This window comes from Ursus americanus, chromosome 11 (assembly GCF_024610735.1).
Source record: "Ursus americanus isolate L20-20 chromosome 11, mUrsAme1.1.p, whole genome shotgun sequence".
NCBI lineage: Eukaryota > Metazoa > Chordata > Mammalia > Carnivora > Ursidae > Ursus > Ursus americanus.
The window spans coordinates 59,150,478-59,167,841 of record NC_142137.1 but is presented as its reverse complement, the minus strand read 5'-3'; the positions used below and the strand labels follow the sequence as shown (position 1 = coordinate 59,167,841).

At 46.7% G+C, this 17,364-nt stretch overlaps 1 protein-coding gene across 1 annotated transcript in view; it reads right to left on the bottom strand.

Moving 5' to 3' along the window:
- SASH1 (SAM and SH3 domain containing 1) overlaps positions 1–17,364 on the bottom strand; it is a 186,977-nt gene that overhangs the window by 73,193 nt on the left and 96,420 nt on the right. The window contains 2 exon segments of the mRNA XM_045805301.2: positions 909–995; positions 3,263–3,303. Coding sequence (XP_045661257.2) covers positions 909–995; positions 3,263–3,303 — 128 coding nt within the window.

Here is a 17,364-nt window from a genome sequence, read left to right as displayed (position 1 = left end):
TATGAATCATAACCTTAAACGAGGACAACTAGAATAACCCCAGTGGATGTTGCTGGGGTCCCAGGTGTGCGACTGGTATACATACTGGCCTTGTTCACGTGTCTCATTTCCACGCGTATGAGTAACTGGAGAAGCATTCTGAACAGAGTAGGACACTACGATTTTGTAAACGAAAACAGAGTCACTGGTGAGCCACTAAAAATGTTCATCTCGTGATAACCTCATTCAGCTGGGCTGGGATCGAGAAGTAGCTTTGTGTCTGCTTCCTCCCTGAATACAGGGGAAACATAAATTACATAACTGGGTCTCAAAGGGATGACATATTTACTTACTATATAAACAACAACAAAGACACAGCCAAGGGGAGGGCAGGGCTCCCTCCGCAAAGCAGCCTGGGCAAATTCCCATGATGTCAGACCATGAGACAGAGTTTCCAGGGGCAACAATCCTGTTAACGGGCCTGCCACAGAAAAGCATCTAAAGTTCAGAAGATTGCAAAGGCCCCAAGTGGCGGGACAGGGGGATGGGTCCAAAACTAACAAACGCTATGACTTTCTGGACCCTTTTGGGATAGATCTTGGCGAGGAAAGATCTTCCTGAGGTTGGTGTGACGGATAAAATGAAAGATTTGGTCCTTGCCGTCAGATCTATGAAAAGGAAGACCTGCCAACTCTCCTCATTTTGTTTTCTTTGATTTAAAAAAAAACAAAAAAACAAAAAACAACAACAAAAAAAACCCCTCACTGGGATGAAGGCTTAAAAGTCACGATAGGAATGCCTGAAAAGCTGAAATCTTTGTGGGGCCAGGCAACGAGAGTTTCTGACTAGCAGCCTCCCGTTAGTGGGCACAGGCTTCCCAACATCTGGGAGCTAAAAGGACCTACTGTCCGCCAGCTGTGGTACAGTACCTTTTGAAGTCTGTCTCATTATTCCTTTCTGGTTCTTTCGGAAGTTCTGCCAGAAATACTTATTTTTCTTCTTCCAATCTCCTTTTCCTTTAAAAACGAAAGGGTGGGGGGAGAGGCACAAGCAATAAATTCATTAATAACAAAAGTAGCCTCTTCTTTATAATTCAAAGCTTATAAGAATACTTTGATTTCACAAAAAGAGTTTTTCTCTTTCAGTTTGTGAAAGACTTGGAAATGCCTAAAAAGTTGTTTAAATGAAATGCAAATTTCCTAGCAGCGAATAATGGTGAAGTGGGGTTAAGATGGGAAATAAAGAAACATCAAAAAAGCAGGCAGAACACGCATTCACTTTCATGTTGTTTAACTAGTATGTCTAACTCTGCCTTGTCTTGTCTTGCGGTAGCGTCTCCCCCTCTGGTCTTGGCCACAATTATTTCAACGAAACCACAAATAGGATACTTTAAGAAGTTAACTTTGTTTTGTCGTTATCCCTGTTGTTGATCTCCCCTTGATTTATTTCTGTTGTTCCAGATTTAATGAAGACGACAGAAGGGCTGGTATGACCTGGGTGTACTTGTCCGTCAACAGAGCTGGCTCCGGGAGCCCGTCGGGTTGACCCCCCCCCCGTTTCTCTGTGGCGCCGAGTTTGCTGGGGGGGCAGCTATGGCGTGAATAGGGTGGGGAGAGGGGGCTCCCACCTTCTGGCATTCAGGCTGCTTGCTGACCTACTACCTGCAGCTTAACCAGGGTACCATGCAAGAAAAGCAGACCGCTACCCTGCTGTGACATCTCCCAACCGAGCCCCCTCCTCTCTCCCATCCCCCCCACCTATTCTGGGGACAGTTTCACTTGTCTGCAGGTGCAAACCACCTCACCGCCATAGCTAGACACCCGCAGCGTTCGCTAGGGTCCTGAGCCTCATGATACATAATGGCTTTTAAAAAGCAAAAGGAAAGGAAAAGAGCAAGTAAAAGAAGAGAGCAGCCCTGTATTTCAAGATGAAACGAAGCAGCAGGACTCAGGCAGATGTGGATTACTCAAAGCAGCAGCTTTGCCACTGTCACCACTCAGCGTCTGGCTGCTCCGCGGCCACGGGAAACAGGACCCAGTGGAGGAACGTGCTGCTGGTTTCCACGGTCTAGACTGGCGGTGCCAGGCAATGCGGCACAAAACAGACGCGTGGAAAACCCTGTCCACAGGGTTCCCGGGCTCGCAAAGGCACCATGTGTCAACACAAGATGCCCTCAGTTAAGGGCTGATGAGCCCTGGAGCTCTGGAGTAAAGCCCATGCCAGCTATGAGGACACTTCCTATGTACCCGGGATCTCGGAGCGGAGACCGAGGGCACCTGCTGCTTTCGGGCTGAACACTGCGGCAAGTATTAGCACGGGAGCTGAGAGCAGAAGTAGGATTATCACTCATTCGGCCTTTCTCTCGGGCAATTTGGGAGTATAACGTATTTCTTTTACTGGAAGCTATCCTCCCCTCTTCCTCTTTTTTAATGTTTCCGAAGTGGAGGTGCAAACTGAAAAATAAATAACAGCTAACATTTATTGAGCACTTACCATACCCAGGCACTTTGCTATCTAATCGCTTATCTCACCTAATACGGGCAATGAACAGGAGGTGTTATTGTTCCCATTCAGTGGATGAGAAAACTGAGGCTTCAGGAGACAAGTGACTTGCCCAAGGCCGTAACCACTGAGTTGGAAGAGTAATAATTCAAACCCAAATCAAAACTGGATCTGAGCACTTGTGCTCCTCATCACAATGACCTTGCCAGACTCACTCCGACCCAAACAGAAAAGATGTTACAAAATCAAGAGTGGGTTTTATAATCAAGGAAATATAAAATATGTAACACCTTAATCATGCATACTCTTTGATTCGAAAGGTCCAAATCAAAGGATTTATCCTACGGACATGATTAGGGATAGGCTTGAGGATTTTTAGGATAGCATCAATTCTCTGAGAGCAAAGATTAGAAAGAAATGTCCTGCAAAGAAGAAATGGTTGATTAAATTGTGGCCCATCCCATACGATGGAATAACATACAGACTTCAAAATTTTCCATAAAGAATATTTAATCAATGTGGGGAAAATGCTCAGGACATATTCAATTGGAAAAAATTATAAAACAATATGCAGCGTATGATCCCAATCGTGTTTAAAAGAAAACCCACATAAATACGGGGGGGGGGGAGGGGAAAGAAAGGAAAGGGATGTATCAAAATCTTAAAAGTGTTTCTTTCTGGGTGCAAGGATTCTTTGCGGTTTTTGTTTTTTCACAGTTTATGTGTTCTAGAAAGTATTAAAATAACTTTAAGTCCTTAAACCAAGAAAAGGAATACTGACCTACAGAGCCGTCTTCTGAGTTCGACTTGGGAAGGGTGTTCCTAGAAAAGAAAAACATGTCTGATTACCAGGGAGCCTTGCCTTCATGCGAGGACCAAACACCCTCCGAACTCGGCTGCCCCGGCATCAATACCACTTAGCAGAGCCAGGGAGACTCTGATAAGGTATTTACCACCAGCCTTATCTAGCCAGCTGCTGCCTTTCTAGAAACACACTCAGGAACCATTTGTCAACGTTTACTGAAGACTCACTCCACGGTAAGACCTCTATTAAATGAAGGGAACGGATTTCACCAGATGATCCACTTCTGTGAACTATTAACCACACGTTAAGTTACTGCCACTGAGAAGTCCCTTGTGTAAGTGGGAAAGAGCAGAGAGTAAGACAAATAGAGACCCAGCACCACAAATGCCAGCCACTGAGGCCAGCGGCTGAGTGCGGCGGTCAGCTGCAGGAGAAAGGCAGGCAATCAGATGCTCCGAGCAGAGGGAGCGGACGGACGGTATCCAGCTTCTTCGATGGGCTGCTGACAATTCGCAGGCACGCTATCTGCCTTTGCTAGATCCTATGTTCAAAGAGAAGCCGGGAAATGTGCTTTAAAAAACAAAACAAAACAAAAAAGCAGCTCCACATTTTTAAGTGATGGCAAATAACTCAATGTTTTTAAAAATGTGTCTAAGTTAATCAATGCGTGTCTGGGCACCAAATTTGGCCCACACCCTACCCTACTGTGGCTGCCAGTCTGTGACGAATACAGACGTAGCCAAATAACTTGAAACAGGAACACAACCTCAAACCAATTAACTGCTTCTCTAGAACACACATAGAAAGATACCAACCTAAAGTGAGAAGGAAAGAAACCAAAGAAAGTTCAAATGGGTTCTTTCATAGAGGTCAGAGGAGAGGGGGAGCAGAGGCTTTCGTTGGGTGGGTCCAAAGCCTGTCAGTGTCCACTTACTGACAAGGAAAATCAGGAAGAAGGAACCTGCACTGGGACAGAGGCTCAGATCCTTAGGGGGTTTACATCTAATCTTCACTATGTTCACCTGCCAGGGAGGATGGAGGGGGCATCTGGAAAAATGCATTCTTGATGGGAGAATGCACGGGGAGACAGGGGTTGGGAGGTCAGAACTGTGTTACACGGAAGACATCAGAGGAGAAGAAGAGCATGCAAATGGTGATTTGCTGCCCACCTTAAGGTGAAAAGGACCTCTAGAATTTAAGGTGGCCAGAGGGAGCAGGATGGGGCTTTCTGTCATGTCGAGCCACCTGTGACAAGCCATCTCTCTCCAGAGCAGGGTCACTGATGCCAGCTGACTGCTGGGGGCAGGTGAGCACAAAGGCCAGGCCTGCAGGCACCTTCATAGCCTAAGTCTCAGAGAGGAGAACCGTTGCTGACGCACACACAAACCTAACAGAACTCTACTGCCAATGACGGGAGAGAGGAGGTGCTAAGACTAGAAACGGGAGGCATCTCAGTTGTTGAGGACGAGAGCTAGAGCCAAAGCCATTATTTCCCATCACCACCAGCTGTGAACATAGAAAATGTAAGGAAAATCTACCTTATCATTGAATTCTGCCAAGGTTTAGTTCCAAGGATCTCCTCTCTGCCCTCCATGAAAATGACCAAAGAGACTTATTTAAAAAGCCATTTCCATTCTTAATTCATTCAGCAAAAATGTACTAAACGCTATCATGAGTAAGGTACGTGAATGATTACAAAGAAATGGGACTCAAGATGCACGGAGAGTGACAAACATGAACAAAGGGGAAAGAAGCACCCACACAGGAAAAGCAACAGCGGGAGGAAAGGGCAAGGCGGGGCTGGCGGTGGAGAAGGACAAGGAAAAGGAGGAGAAGTGACAGCAGCAGTGGGTCATGTAAAGTGCTCAGGGCCACAGAGGTCCGGGCATGGCAAAATGGCAGCAGAGAGCAGACCGCAGAGCTGGCTAGCCGGATGGGGATTAAAGCAGAAGATCCTTCTAAAGAAATAATATTTGAGGGGCATGTGAGTGACGCAGTCAGTTAAGCGACCGACTCCTGGTTTCGACTCAGGGGATGATCTCAGGGTCAGGATATCGAGCCCCACATCAGGCTCCCTGCTCAGCACAGAGTCTGCTTGTCCCGCTCCCTCTGCCCCTCCCCACTTTGCACTCTCTCAGTCGAAGATAAATCAATCTTAAAAATAAAAAAAAAAAGAAAAGATCATTTGGGCTAAAGTTTGAGTTCTTAAATTTTGTTCTTTCAAATTTTACTCGTTGCATTTTGAGTTCACAGTCACGGCAATATGCATCAGTCCACCTCCCAGCACAGACAGCCACTGCTTTTGCCTTACCTGCTTCCAGCAAAGGAAGCACCACATTTATTTTTAAAATCACTCTAAGGATAATGGAGACTCTTGACCTAATGCTAAGGACCAAAGATATCAAATATCCCTAGCTCTTCATCAAGTACTTAACTACGTAATAAACTACAAATATATATGTGAACTTCTACTTTTTCTAAAAGAAGTATTTTCGGGGCTCCTGGGTGGCTCAGTCAGTGAAGCGTCTGCCTTCGGCTCAGCTCATGATCCCGGGGTCCTGGGATGGAGCCCCACATCCGGCTCCTTGCTCAGTGGGGAGTCTGCTTCTCCCTCTGCTGTACCCGACCCCCACCACCCCCTCATGGGTTCACTTACGCAGGCTCTCTCTCGCAAAAAGAAATAAATAAAAATAAATAAATAAATAAAAGGAATATTTTTTTCCATGGGGAAAATGGCCTAAAAAACATTACTTTCCTTCAGTCCTTTGCTGATTAGAATAATACCACCTTACTGTGTTGTAAGGAATTTTACCCATCATTGAATCCAATCCTGATTTTATAGGGAACACTGATCCCCAGAAGTTACAGGAGTGGTCCAAGGTTCTGCCAGCTGGTTAGAGGCCAACGAGGAGCTCTCCCCAGGCGCTGGCAGCCCAGCTGTCTTTCCACCAGATGCTGGACTCTTCCTCTCTAGATAAAACGTATAGAAAATTGTTTCTATCCTATTCTTGAAGAACTCAAAGCTAACCTCTATTTTCCAACCTGTTCTTCATTCTTCCTGCCAACTGAGAATGTCGTCTGTCATAAACATACTCCAGAAACCACACTGCATAAAAAGGTAAGTTCTTGCTATTACATAGTTAGCACAAAATATAAATGCATTTTCCTCTATAAAACGCTATCCTGTGATTTAAAAAAAATTGTATTTACTTTCTTCGAATTATCACACATATTTAAAATTTATCCTCAGGTTTGCACTTTGGATCTTTTCCTCACGTTGAGGTGTTTCTACTAGAGATTGTTTGCATTTCCCTAGGAGGCCAGCAGATGGCACTATAGCTCCTCTAGTCATCTTGCGGTGACAAACGGGGATTTTATTTTTAACCTTTCCCAAGTTCACAATCTAGATACTGGCCAAAACACAGCAAGCCAGTGTTTCCTATGTGTGCAACTCCCCAACTCATCAATTTACAAAGGGGTAAAATGACACTGTATAAAGTTTAATCTGGACACAGTTTATTGTCCCTGCAAACAGAGGCTGGCAGGCAGAGCCGTAATGCAAAATGCCATCTTTCTCCTTGAGACTGATCATAAAATTCATCCAGCAGGAGGAAAAGTCAATGATGTAACCAAATTCCAAATTTGGATGGCAGCAGGTGGAAAGGGTCATTTACTGATCTCCTGCTGGAAGAAATTAATGCTCAGGAGTCCGTTCCAAAGAGGCCTCCTCAGAGCGCCTTCTTACAGTCAGGCGCTGCAGGCCTGGGAATGGCTGGGCTGGAAGCAGGTTTGTCAGCCTCTCTCTCTCCCCATCACTCTCACTGTCAACAGGGTAAACAGGATGGGAACTTCAGCATAGGGTTCTGGGTTTCCATGACCAGGACTGACTAGGACGCAGTGATTAGCATTCTGCTGCACTTTGAACATCTACGTAAGCATTGAATAGTTTGAGTTTTGCATTTAATCTCTGAACTCCATCTTAGAAGTACCTTTTCATCAATAACTACTACTATTAGACCCCAAGTGTAAATATTTTTCCTCAATCTCTGAACTACTTTAGCCCTCCATGAACTCAAAGAAAATTCAATAAAGAATTTATGAATGAAATCAAAAAAACAATTTTAAAGCACCCCAACACTTAACCACTTCCTTTCATCCTACCTCAATCTTTAGCAAACTCTTTGTTCATTGTTTCGTTCCTTTCTTTTCACTGATTCATTCATTTTGTCTTTCTTTCCTTTGATAAAATGCATCCAACTCCCATTATGAGTCTGGCATCCTTTGAGGTATTGAGAACATAGTGGTAAGATAGGTAAGATCCCTGTTCTCTTGGGGCGAAGGATGCAGGTGAGAAGCAAGGTGGGCGTGCAGGTCAAGTGGGGAGAATTTCTGCTGGGATGGACAGAGGAGGTGTCTCTGAAGAGGTGACACGTAACAGAGACCTAAGTGATGAGCTGGCATGCCAGGCCCCACAGGGAAGGCTGGGTAAGGAAGAGCAGAGAGGAAGAAAGCAAGGTCTGTTCCGCACATTCCCAGTCTGAGGTGCTTCCTGCACATCCCTGTGGAGATCTAGTAAAGAGACAGTCGGGTATGCGAGTCTGGAGTTCAAGGGCATCATTAAGGACTGGAGATCAGAATCTCCAGCCACTTGCGTATTTAAAGCTAGGAGACCAACTGAACACAGTGAAGAGAAGTGGGACGAGGAGTGGGCTCAAGGGCAACCCAATCTTCAGGGTCAGGAAAAGAAGGGGAAGCAGCCGTGGCACTTAGGAAATGCGGTCATGAGGAGAAGGAAGACCAGGAGTATGCTTTTACACTTTCTAGCTAAAATCATATTAAAACTGATTTTTATACAAAATATATCGCTGCCTCAAATGTCACAAAGGGTAAATTCTAGGTTGCTCTATTTTCTTTTCTCTTGCGTCTTGCTTCACAGTAGAGATCTCCACTTTGGTCCGAATGAGGGAGAAACGCAAAGGTCCGAATGAAATTCTTTACATTTGTATAGAATTCTATGTCTTTTTTTTTTTTTTAAGATTTTATTTATTTATTCGACAGAGATAGAGACAGCCAGCGAGAGAGGGAACAGAAGCAGGGGGAGTGGAAGAGGAAGAAGCAGGCTCATAGCAGAAGAGCCTGATGTGGGGCTCGATCCCATAACGCCGGGATCACGCCCTGAGCCGAAGGCAGATGCTTAACCGCTGTGCCACCCAGGCGCCCCTTAGAATTCTATGTCTTAAAACAGAAACAAAAACAAAAAACACCACTCTTGTTCACAACCCCCATCACAGACCAGGATGATCACTGAGACTCGGGGATGATGACGTGGCTAAGGACAAGGGGCCAGGCAGGGACACCCTGGGCTTAGAAGCCACCTCTCCGACGCTGGAGGAGTTCAACGCCTCGCACACCTCACCGTACTGTTTCTCATTTATGTAACAGAAATTCCTATTACGTCACATGCGTACGAGACCTGTTGTTGGATGAATTACCGAAACGGTACTCAGAAGAACCTGTGACGACCGAGTAGGTTTTCAACCCCAAATGTGGACACGACCTCTGGGTTTATGAGAACTAAGCATCTCGCGGACCCTGCAGAATCTGGCTGTGCTCTTCCTGCATCAGCTGTCCGCCTGCTGAAGGAAAGGAGGCCACGGACTTTGGCTCAGGCTCACTTTCTTCTTATGTCTATTTATATATAAAGAGGAGTCTTAGGTACCTCCAGGCAAAGACAACTCTGTCTCCCTGCGATGTACTTATCAGGCACACCAGGGAAGCGGAACAAACGCCCAAGCATAAAGGAGCTCCCGGAATAGATGGCATGTTTTTGTTCTGATGGTCTGTCCAGAAACTTCATTATAACCAAGCAAAAAAAAAAGAAGAAGAAAAGAAAAATGGCTATAACCTAATTTCTAAGAACGGAACATATGTTATATGTTACTGGAAAACCTATACTTAAGAGATTTTTAAGTTTCCTTCATCTTGAGTCTCCGGAAATACACTTCATTAGTTTCTTTCCTGCTGAATTTTGAATCAGGGCTTTTTGCCGTGTCTGGGTCTTTTCCTGCATCATCCCCGGTCTGCCAAGGCAGTCCCCAAAGCCAGTGGTGTTTTCCTCAAGATCTAGGAAAAGGACGAAGACACCTGTGCTACAGAGCTGTGCATGGAAGGGGGAGGCAGAGGGAAGGTAAAAGGGCTGAGGAGCTTTTAGTAGCTGATTTTTATTCTTATGTGGTGATGTACTTCTTATATGCTGATTTTTCCTTCTAAGTTGATATGCCTTTCTTAAATATTTTGCTTATTTAGTGACGAATCATTTTGTATAAAGTAGGTAATTCCTTAATTTAATATTTCTTATTATCATTTGGATATCAAAGATATCTTTCATCATTGGAATTTATCTCCTCTATTTCATAAAAATATATATGAAACAAAATTCTGTGTAGACTATCTATGGTCTGCTATAAAAATTCAAGGTCGCCCCTTCCCCCACCATGGGGCCAGGACTAGGGTGAGGCAGGAGAGACACAAGGGGTCCACGCTGCTGGAGGTGCTCACTCCCAGGGTCAGGCAGGTGTAGGGAGCGAGCACGTCCTCCAGCTCTGTGCTGTACGTGTCTCTCTTGCTCTACCCAGACAACAGCTGCTGGATTTCACGCACATAGAACTTCACTTGTAAACTTACTGGCTCGGATAGAAGGTAATTCTATTGCTCAACTCTGGTAAATTGTTAGAACTCCAAGATTATTTAGTAACGATGATCACATTGGTGACATTTTATCACCCTAGCCACAAAACTCCCCATACAGGTTTTTATTTCAATTCACCCTATTCCCAGCCTGCGCCTTCTGGCTTTTGTTACAAGGTCACCTTCGTAAATGATCAAGGCAGGTGTCTGGAGTACGAAACCCCAGGCAATGGCCTGACCCAGGACAAGTGAGGTGACACTCAGGAGTCAGGGACACCTGGACAGCACTGCCACAAATCTAAGCCAGCTTTCTTTGTCATGTGATGATCAACTCAGGGCCGGCCTTCCTGGGCTGGTAGGACACTTACATGAGGGTGGCACTTGCCAAGTGTCCAATCAATGGGACCTCTTCTAACTATGCATGGGGGCCCCAAACAGAGGACTGCTTTCAGCCCCTGCACAGAATTGCACCATCCCCATTCCACCCCGCACAGCCACTCCACATCCCTTATTCTAGGCTCCAGCAGTTTCTAAATTGCCACAGTTCCTCCTTCTAATTTTTTTGACATTAACTTCCCTCAAATAATTCAGATGGCCATAACAATTCCTCTTCTCAATCGCACTCTATACAAGCAATTCATGTTCTCTCACAATCCATTGTTTTTCTCACAATGATGATTGCTCATGATGTCAGCAGTTCTTTGTCCACATTCCCCAGCACCCCAGTACTCCCAGCTGCTTATACCTATTGTCCTCCTTACGCAGGAAGAACCACCATTTTAACTCACTGCCAGCAGGACAGGGTACAATAAATAATTTTTGGTGGATGCCAGGAGCTTTTCAATATGGATGTATATGCCATGGGAAGTGGTTTGGACCTGCCCGTGACGTAATATTAACTCTCCCAAAGAAATGGCAGTGACGTGTGGATGCGGTCTCAAAACGACAATACCATCCAATGTTCATTTTCAATTTGAAGAGGCCCTCTTACCATATCAATCCAATGCTCACCCTTAGAAAGTACTGAAAGGACATTTTAAAAGTCTGATATCTCCCAGCCATGCGTTTGGACATTTTCAACTTTTTTCCTGCCCCACCCTCTTTCCCTCTTTTTATGATCCCTCTGGTTGAATACTGCCATCAGAATCTCTGAAGATCGAAAAAAAAAAAAAAAAGAATCTCTGTAGGTGGGTCTATTCCTTCTGTACAAGATGTCTCAAAAGGGTATCTTATTCAGAAAAACACAGAGGGTCAATGTAGGCATACAACTTTACTTCTAACAACAGTTTTTGTTGGGCTCCAGTCCCTTGCTAATTATATTAGGCGTATGGCAATGTGAGGTGTCTAAACGTGATCTTTTCTGCGGCAAATCAAGCCTCTCTCTCTAACATTAACTTCCCTCAAATAGCTAGGATGGTCATCGTGACTCCTACCCCACTTCTCGATTGCACTAGACAAAAGCAATCCACGTCTCTCTTAGAATTAAACACACACACCAGTGACTGAACGTGATGGCAAGGCAGAGACGTATGGGCCGATGACTGTACCAGATGTGAACACTTCCTAGAGCTACGAAGGCTTCCTCCTACAGGAAGCCGCCTAGCACCGTGGCTCACAGTGTGCGTTCTGGAGCCCCACCTCCAGTGTTCAAAGCCCAGCTCTACCATTTGCCAACCAGTAACTTTGGACACCCAGTGAATCCCAGCTTCCTGCTACGCAAGACAGAGACAGTATTACCTGTCACGTAGGTTTTCTAGAGGTTCCAGCGGACTATGACTTGTATGGAATTTAGATCATGTCTGCACATGCAAAGTGCCACTAGCAAGAAGCTAGTTGTGGACTGCTGGCCTTTTCTTTCAACCGGCTCTCCCTGTGGAGCCAAGTCTCTCTCAGTCTGTACTCTGCTCAGAGTGTACTTCGGTTTCTTGACATGGGAGCGGCTGGTTCCCTGGCACCTCAGGGGAGGCCAACAAGCCTTCCAGGCCAACTTCACGCCCCATCCCTGCTGAAATCTGAAAATCATCACAAAGGTGCGCTAAGAGAGATGCGTGTCCTGTCATTCACCAAGTGGTAACTGGTACCAAAAGTTAATGATGGAGGACACCAGCAGAAGTTTAAGTATCATGCCTGAGAAGCAGCCAAATGCCACCTCTCCACAGCAGAGAGCCATGACGTGTTTGCATCTGGACGGCAACCTCACTCAGGCCGGGAGGGTACAAGTGCGGAGTGGCACATGCCCACAGATGTGGGCTCGGGGCAGGGAGAATCAAATCTGGGAGAGTCTACAGTCGTCTTCCAAGATGTCTAAAACCGTCCCCAGGAGCCTTCTCTTTTCCATTTGGGGCATATTATTCTTTATTTGTCGCCTTATGGGTCTGGCCTACCTAAGAAAGCTGCTAAAACTTTGTTGTACGGATGGCAGCTTTGATGCAGTGACAATCCTGAAAGTAACCACATACATCCCAGCCTTGAGAAGTGACAAATGCCTTCCCAAGTCCCGCAAATTTAGCGACTGGTCAGTACATCCCCAGGATGCACTAGATGGTGTATGATACTACTTTTTATGTAAGTTTGGTAGGTTCATGTAAGTTCAGTAAGTTCGGTAACCGATCGGTCTCCTCTAAAAACAACTCACCATGCTCTTTGGTTTGGTATCTGCTGTTTGGTGCAGATGATGAGCTTTATGCAGCCTGATGAGGGCAACGTACACAACACGGTCCATACCTGCCAGGAGTTTACAACAGAATGAGGGGGATTCGATGGACGTGCTGCAAGATAAGAGGGGCTGAGCAGTGCCTACTGCTGGCAGGGCCGGCTGCCTCCCGTTCCAAAATCCCTCTTACCTTCTTTCTTACTAGGAGAACCCTGATTCTGTTTGGGTGGCAGGGTTCTCTGTTAAAACACTCACTTCCCCACACTCCCTTGCAGCTAGCGGAGGCCAAGTGTCAGCATCTGGCCGAGAAAATACAGCTGAACATTCACAGTGAGGTGTTTCTGAGAAAGCTAGTGTTTCCATAATGAAAAAGACTCACTCGCCTTTTCACGAGTCTTTTGCCCTTCGTCCCTCCCCTCGGTCCTTCCCGAAACATGGGCACAAGGCCCAAGCAGTCATCATTTTATCATAAGGAAGAAAATCATGTATGAAAACTGGTGGAGAGGGAATACTTCCTTAAGCAGTTGTACCAGCCACCCCAGGCTCCTTGCTATATGAAGAAAATCGGCCCCCATCTGCCTCAACAGTGCGGTCAGGTTCAATTACAAATGACTGAATATAATCCCAACAGAGCCAGTGGTTAAGAAGTAAAAATGACCGGGGCGCCTAGGTAGCGCAGTCGTTAAAGCGTCTGCCTTCGGCTCAGGGCGTGATCCTGGCGTTCCGGGATCGAGCCCCACATCGGGCTCCCTGCTGGGAGCCTGCTTCTTCCTCTCCCACTCCCCCTGCTTGTGTTCCCTCTCTCGCTGGCTGTCTCTGTGTCACATAAATAAATAAAATCTTAAAAAAAAAAAAAAAAAAGAAGTAAAAATGACCAGGGGAGCCTGGGTGGTTAAGTTGGCTAAGCATCTTGACTCTTGATTTCACCTCAGGTCCTGATCTCGGGGTCGTGAGATCGAACCTGGCGTCAGGCTCTGCTCTGGGCATGGAGCCTGCTTGGGAGTCTCACTCTCCCTCTCTCGCCCTCTGCCCCTTCCCCCGCACACGGCCCCTCCCCCCGAAATGTGTGCTTTCTCTCTCTTTAAAAATAAATAAATAAATAAGTAAGTAAGTAAAAATAACCACTTAAGCATTGGTTTGGGTTTACTTAGCACAGTCCTATCTATCTCATTGAATTTCAGGCTCCCAGGAACCATGGCAAGTCCCATCACACAGATACAGAAACGGAGACCTGGCAAGTTCATGAAAGTGACTTATCCGATTGCAAGTCAAAGAGCTGGGGCTCAGCTCTTCTGACCCCAACCTGATGTTGGTCCCACTGAAACACCAGATTCACGAAGGCAAGGGCCTCTCCCGTCTGATTCACGGTGCCGGGTATGAAACCGTGAGCCTGAAATGGGTCCATATTCTCTAATTATTGGTACTCAAAGTGCCAACTTAGTTTTGTGATTTGGCCACTTGCGTCTGCAGATGCAGGTCAAGATCTGATTTTTGACATTTCCTTAACACACACACACACAAAAGGTGCTGAGTGAAAGGGAAACAAACTCCTCTGTTTTTTTTCTGCTTTTGGTGGAACCAATAGAAACTAATGTTTTCCTTTTATGGCCCCATGTGAATTTTAAATTTTATTTAGGTCTTTATATCTTCAGAATTACTGAATTAGGGGCGCCTGGGTGGCTCAGTTGGTTGAGCGTCTGCCTTTGGTGGGGGTCGTGATCTCAAGGTCCTGGGATCCAACCTCACATGGGGCTCCCCGCTCAGCAGGGAGCCTACTTCTCCCTCTCCTCCCTGCCGCTCCCCCTGCTTGTGCTGTCTGTCAAAAAAATAAATAAAGATCTTAAAAAAAAAAAAAGAATTACTGAATTATGGTCAAAAGCAAAATAAAACACGATTTTAGCACATTGTTTTTACCACAAAAGCTAGTTTTTATAAAATGAGAGAAGTACTGTAAGTAGCTTTATTTACATTTTCTGATGATGGCTACTTATTCTGTAAATGAGGCAAAATTATTCTTCCCTTCTATTTCCCCTTTAAAATTTAGCGCATACAGGGGTGCCTGGGTGGCACAGTTAAGGGTCAGTTTCGGTTCAGGTCATGATCTTGGGGTCATGGGACCAACCTCCGCATCGGGTTCCATGATCAACACGGAGTCTGCTTGGGACTCTCTCTCCCTCTGCCTCTGCCTCCGCCCCTCCCCACCGTGCTTGCACACATGTACACATACTCTTTCTCATAAATAAATCTTAAAAAAAATAATAAAATAAAATTTAGTGCATACATGTAATAACTCTGTGGTCCAAGAAAGGTTTTTCTGCAAGGAAATGTGGCTGAGATGTGAGTCTAGCTGGACAGACAGGGAAGGACCTGCATGTCCCCATGGAAGGCCGTGGTTATCAGGATGCACGGTATGGGCTCGGCACAAGAACAGCTATGGCAACCGGCTGCCACTCTGTGTGGTACAGGGTGCATATGGGGTCATTTATGCCAGCGGAGGCTGGCACGGTACGGAAAACCAGCCTTTGATATGCTTATCAAATGTGCATGAACCTGCAGGGAACACCAGGCTGCAAAGAGCCGGCCCCTAAGAGCCTCAGCCTCAGCGTGGGGAAAGGGAGAGGGGAGATGGCAGGAAAAGAGGCTCCATTCAATTATCTCCTCAGTCTGTTTCCATGGCAACGGCTCCGGAAGCGGGTCAGAACTTTCTCAGTGGAAACAAACAGCGGCTCCCATTCACCACTGCCCAGGCCACGCTGGCCACACCGGCCGTTGTGCTGTCTGGGCACAGAGGCCCCAGCTTGGGGACACGGGGGCCAGGGCTGCCCTTCTTCTGTCAGCTGCTCTGAGGGGAGCAGGGAGCCGCCTCTGAAGGACAGATCTGGAGGAGCTGCGGGTTTGGAGGGCCCTTCCTCGGCCTGCTGGTCACAAGCCAGAGGCACAGTGGCCAGCCACCATCCAGGACGTGGCTGTAGGAGCCATCGGCCTGCCCTACTTCTCCTGGGGAGCAGCACAAAGGATCGGGTCCTTTCCACCATGACGGCGGCCACAGCCCCACCTTCGATTCCTTCAGACACAGCTGAAGGAAAATTTTTATGTTATCAACACTAAAAGATGGGAACTAAGGTCTTCTTGTCCTCTCAGATTTTTTTTTTAACTGAGATATAACTGACATATGACACATTAGTTTTAAGAGTAAAATCTAATGAGTTGATATTTGGATGCATTGCGAAATGCCCACAATAAGTCTAGTTAACTTTCGTCACCATTCAGATCTCATTTTTCAATTCCCACACATGTCCTCTGTCACATCCACATGTGCTGTCCTCCAACTCTGCTGGCTGGTCTCACTTGGCTCTCGGATTGCTTCACATCCTTCCCCCTTCTGCTCCTGAGGCTTTCTCTGAAGTGACGCATGGGCACCTGATAGACACTCCGGGAAGCAGTGCCAGGGTCACCGTGACGACACACGCCCTCTACCGCAACAGCTGGGTGCCACCACCGCTTCCATGGCGGACTGAGATGTGGAGCAGAAGCAGAGAGTGTCAACCCAAAGGAAAAGAAATGGGTGTTGGCAGTGATTTGTAACACCAAGCTGGCTGCCTAGGAACCTCCCGGAAAACTTATTAAAGACTCCCAAGTTCCACATCTCAGCCACATCTGCAGAAGTCAATGCATGAGGCCTGAGGGTCTGTCTTTCCAACAAGCTCTCCAGCTAACTGTGATGGGTGGGTATGCTTGCGACCACGGCTGAATCCAAGAGACACTGGGAACACATTCCCCACCCTTCTTTCTCCATTTCCTCCTTGCACCCTTCTACTCCAAGGTTTCCAAAATCTAGTAAGCAGGATTTCAAGTGCAGTTTTCAGAAGAGAATTCAGAATATGAAAATACAATAAGCTCATACAGCAGCCAAGTTTGTAGACACGAGGTTGGGGGCCAGGGGTAGTCGAGTGCACCGTATCCATCCCCAGTACTTGGCACGCAGGAGACACTCCTTAAAGATTGAATGAAGGAATTAGCCAGTGGGATGGAAGAATTTAAAAACTAGAAGCCTAATAAAGGTTCTGGCAAGTTTCAGACCTTCAGGATCTGTCCCCTGGACCACTGGTCTCCTGCCCTCCTGGAGGCACCCCGACCTAGCTGCTCACATTGACAATGCTCCTTCTAACATACAAAACCCACCGCTAGGCAACCCCTGGGCTCTGAAGACCTCCCAAAGCTGGCCCCAGGGGCTGCACGGACTCTGAACCACTTGCCCACCCACCTACCTCATACCCTAGCTTCTGTCTAGAATTCCCTTCCCCTCCAATTTTGCCCTCCCTGCGGTGCTCACTCCTTTGGGCACCTGACCTGGATTTGTAGCCTATCGACTTAGCTCAGCTGGATTATGTCTCCCAGAATTCCCTCCCTGCCGTGTGCCGGGTCAGCGTGAGTCACGTGAGCTACTTCATGGGAGATGCGGAAAGCAGAGGCAAAGCAGCTATTTTCTTTCTATGCTTCCAAGTCCGTGCAGGGCATGAGGCCCTGGTGTAGCTGACACACGTCATCACAGGCCCCAGGGGCAGCTGGTGGTGGGGGGCAGCAGCTGGGCCCACCGTGCTTGAATTCCTGCCCAGTCTGCTCTTCAGGTGCTCTGAGCTCCGGGCCTGTGGCTGGTGAGCATCTCAGGAAGGACGCCAGCTCCTCCTGCAGGTTCCTGGCGAGTCAAAATTGGAGGCTTGCGTGGAGGTGGTGAGAG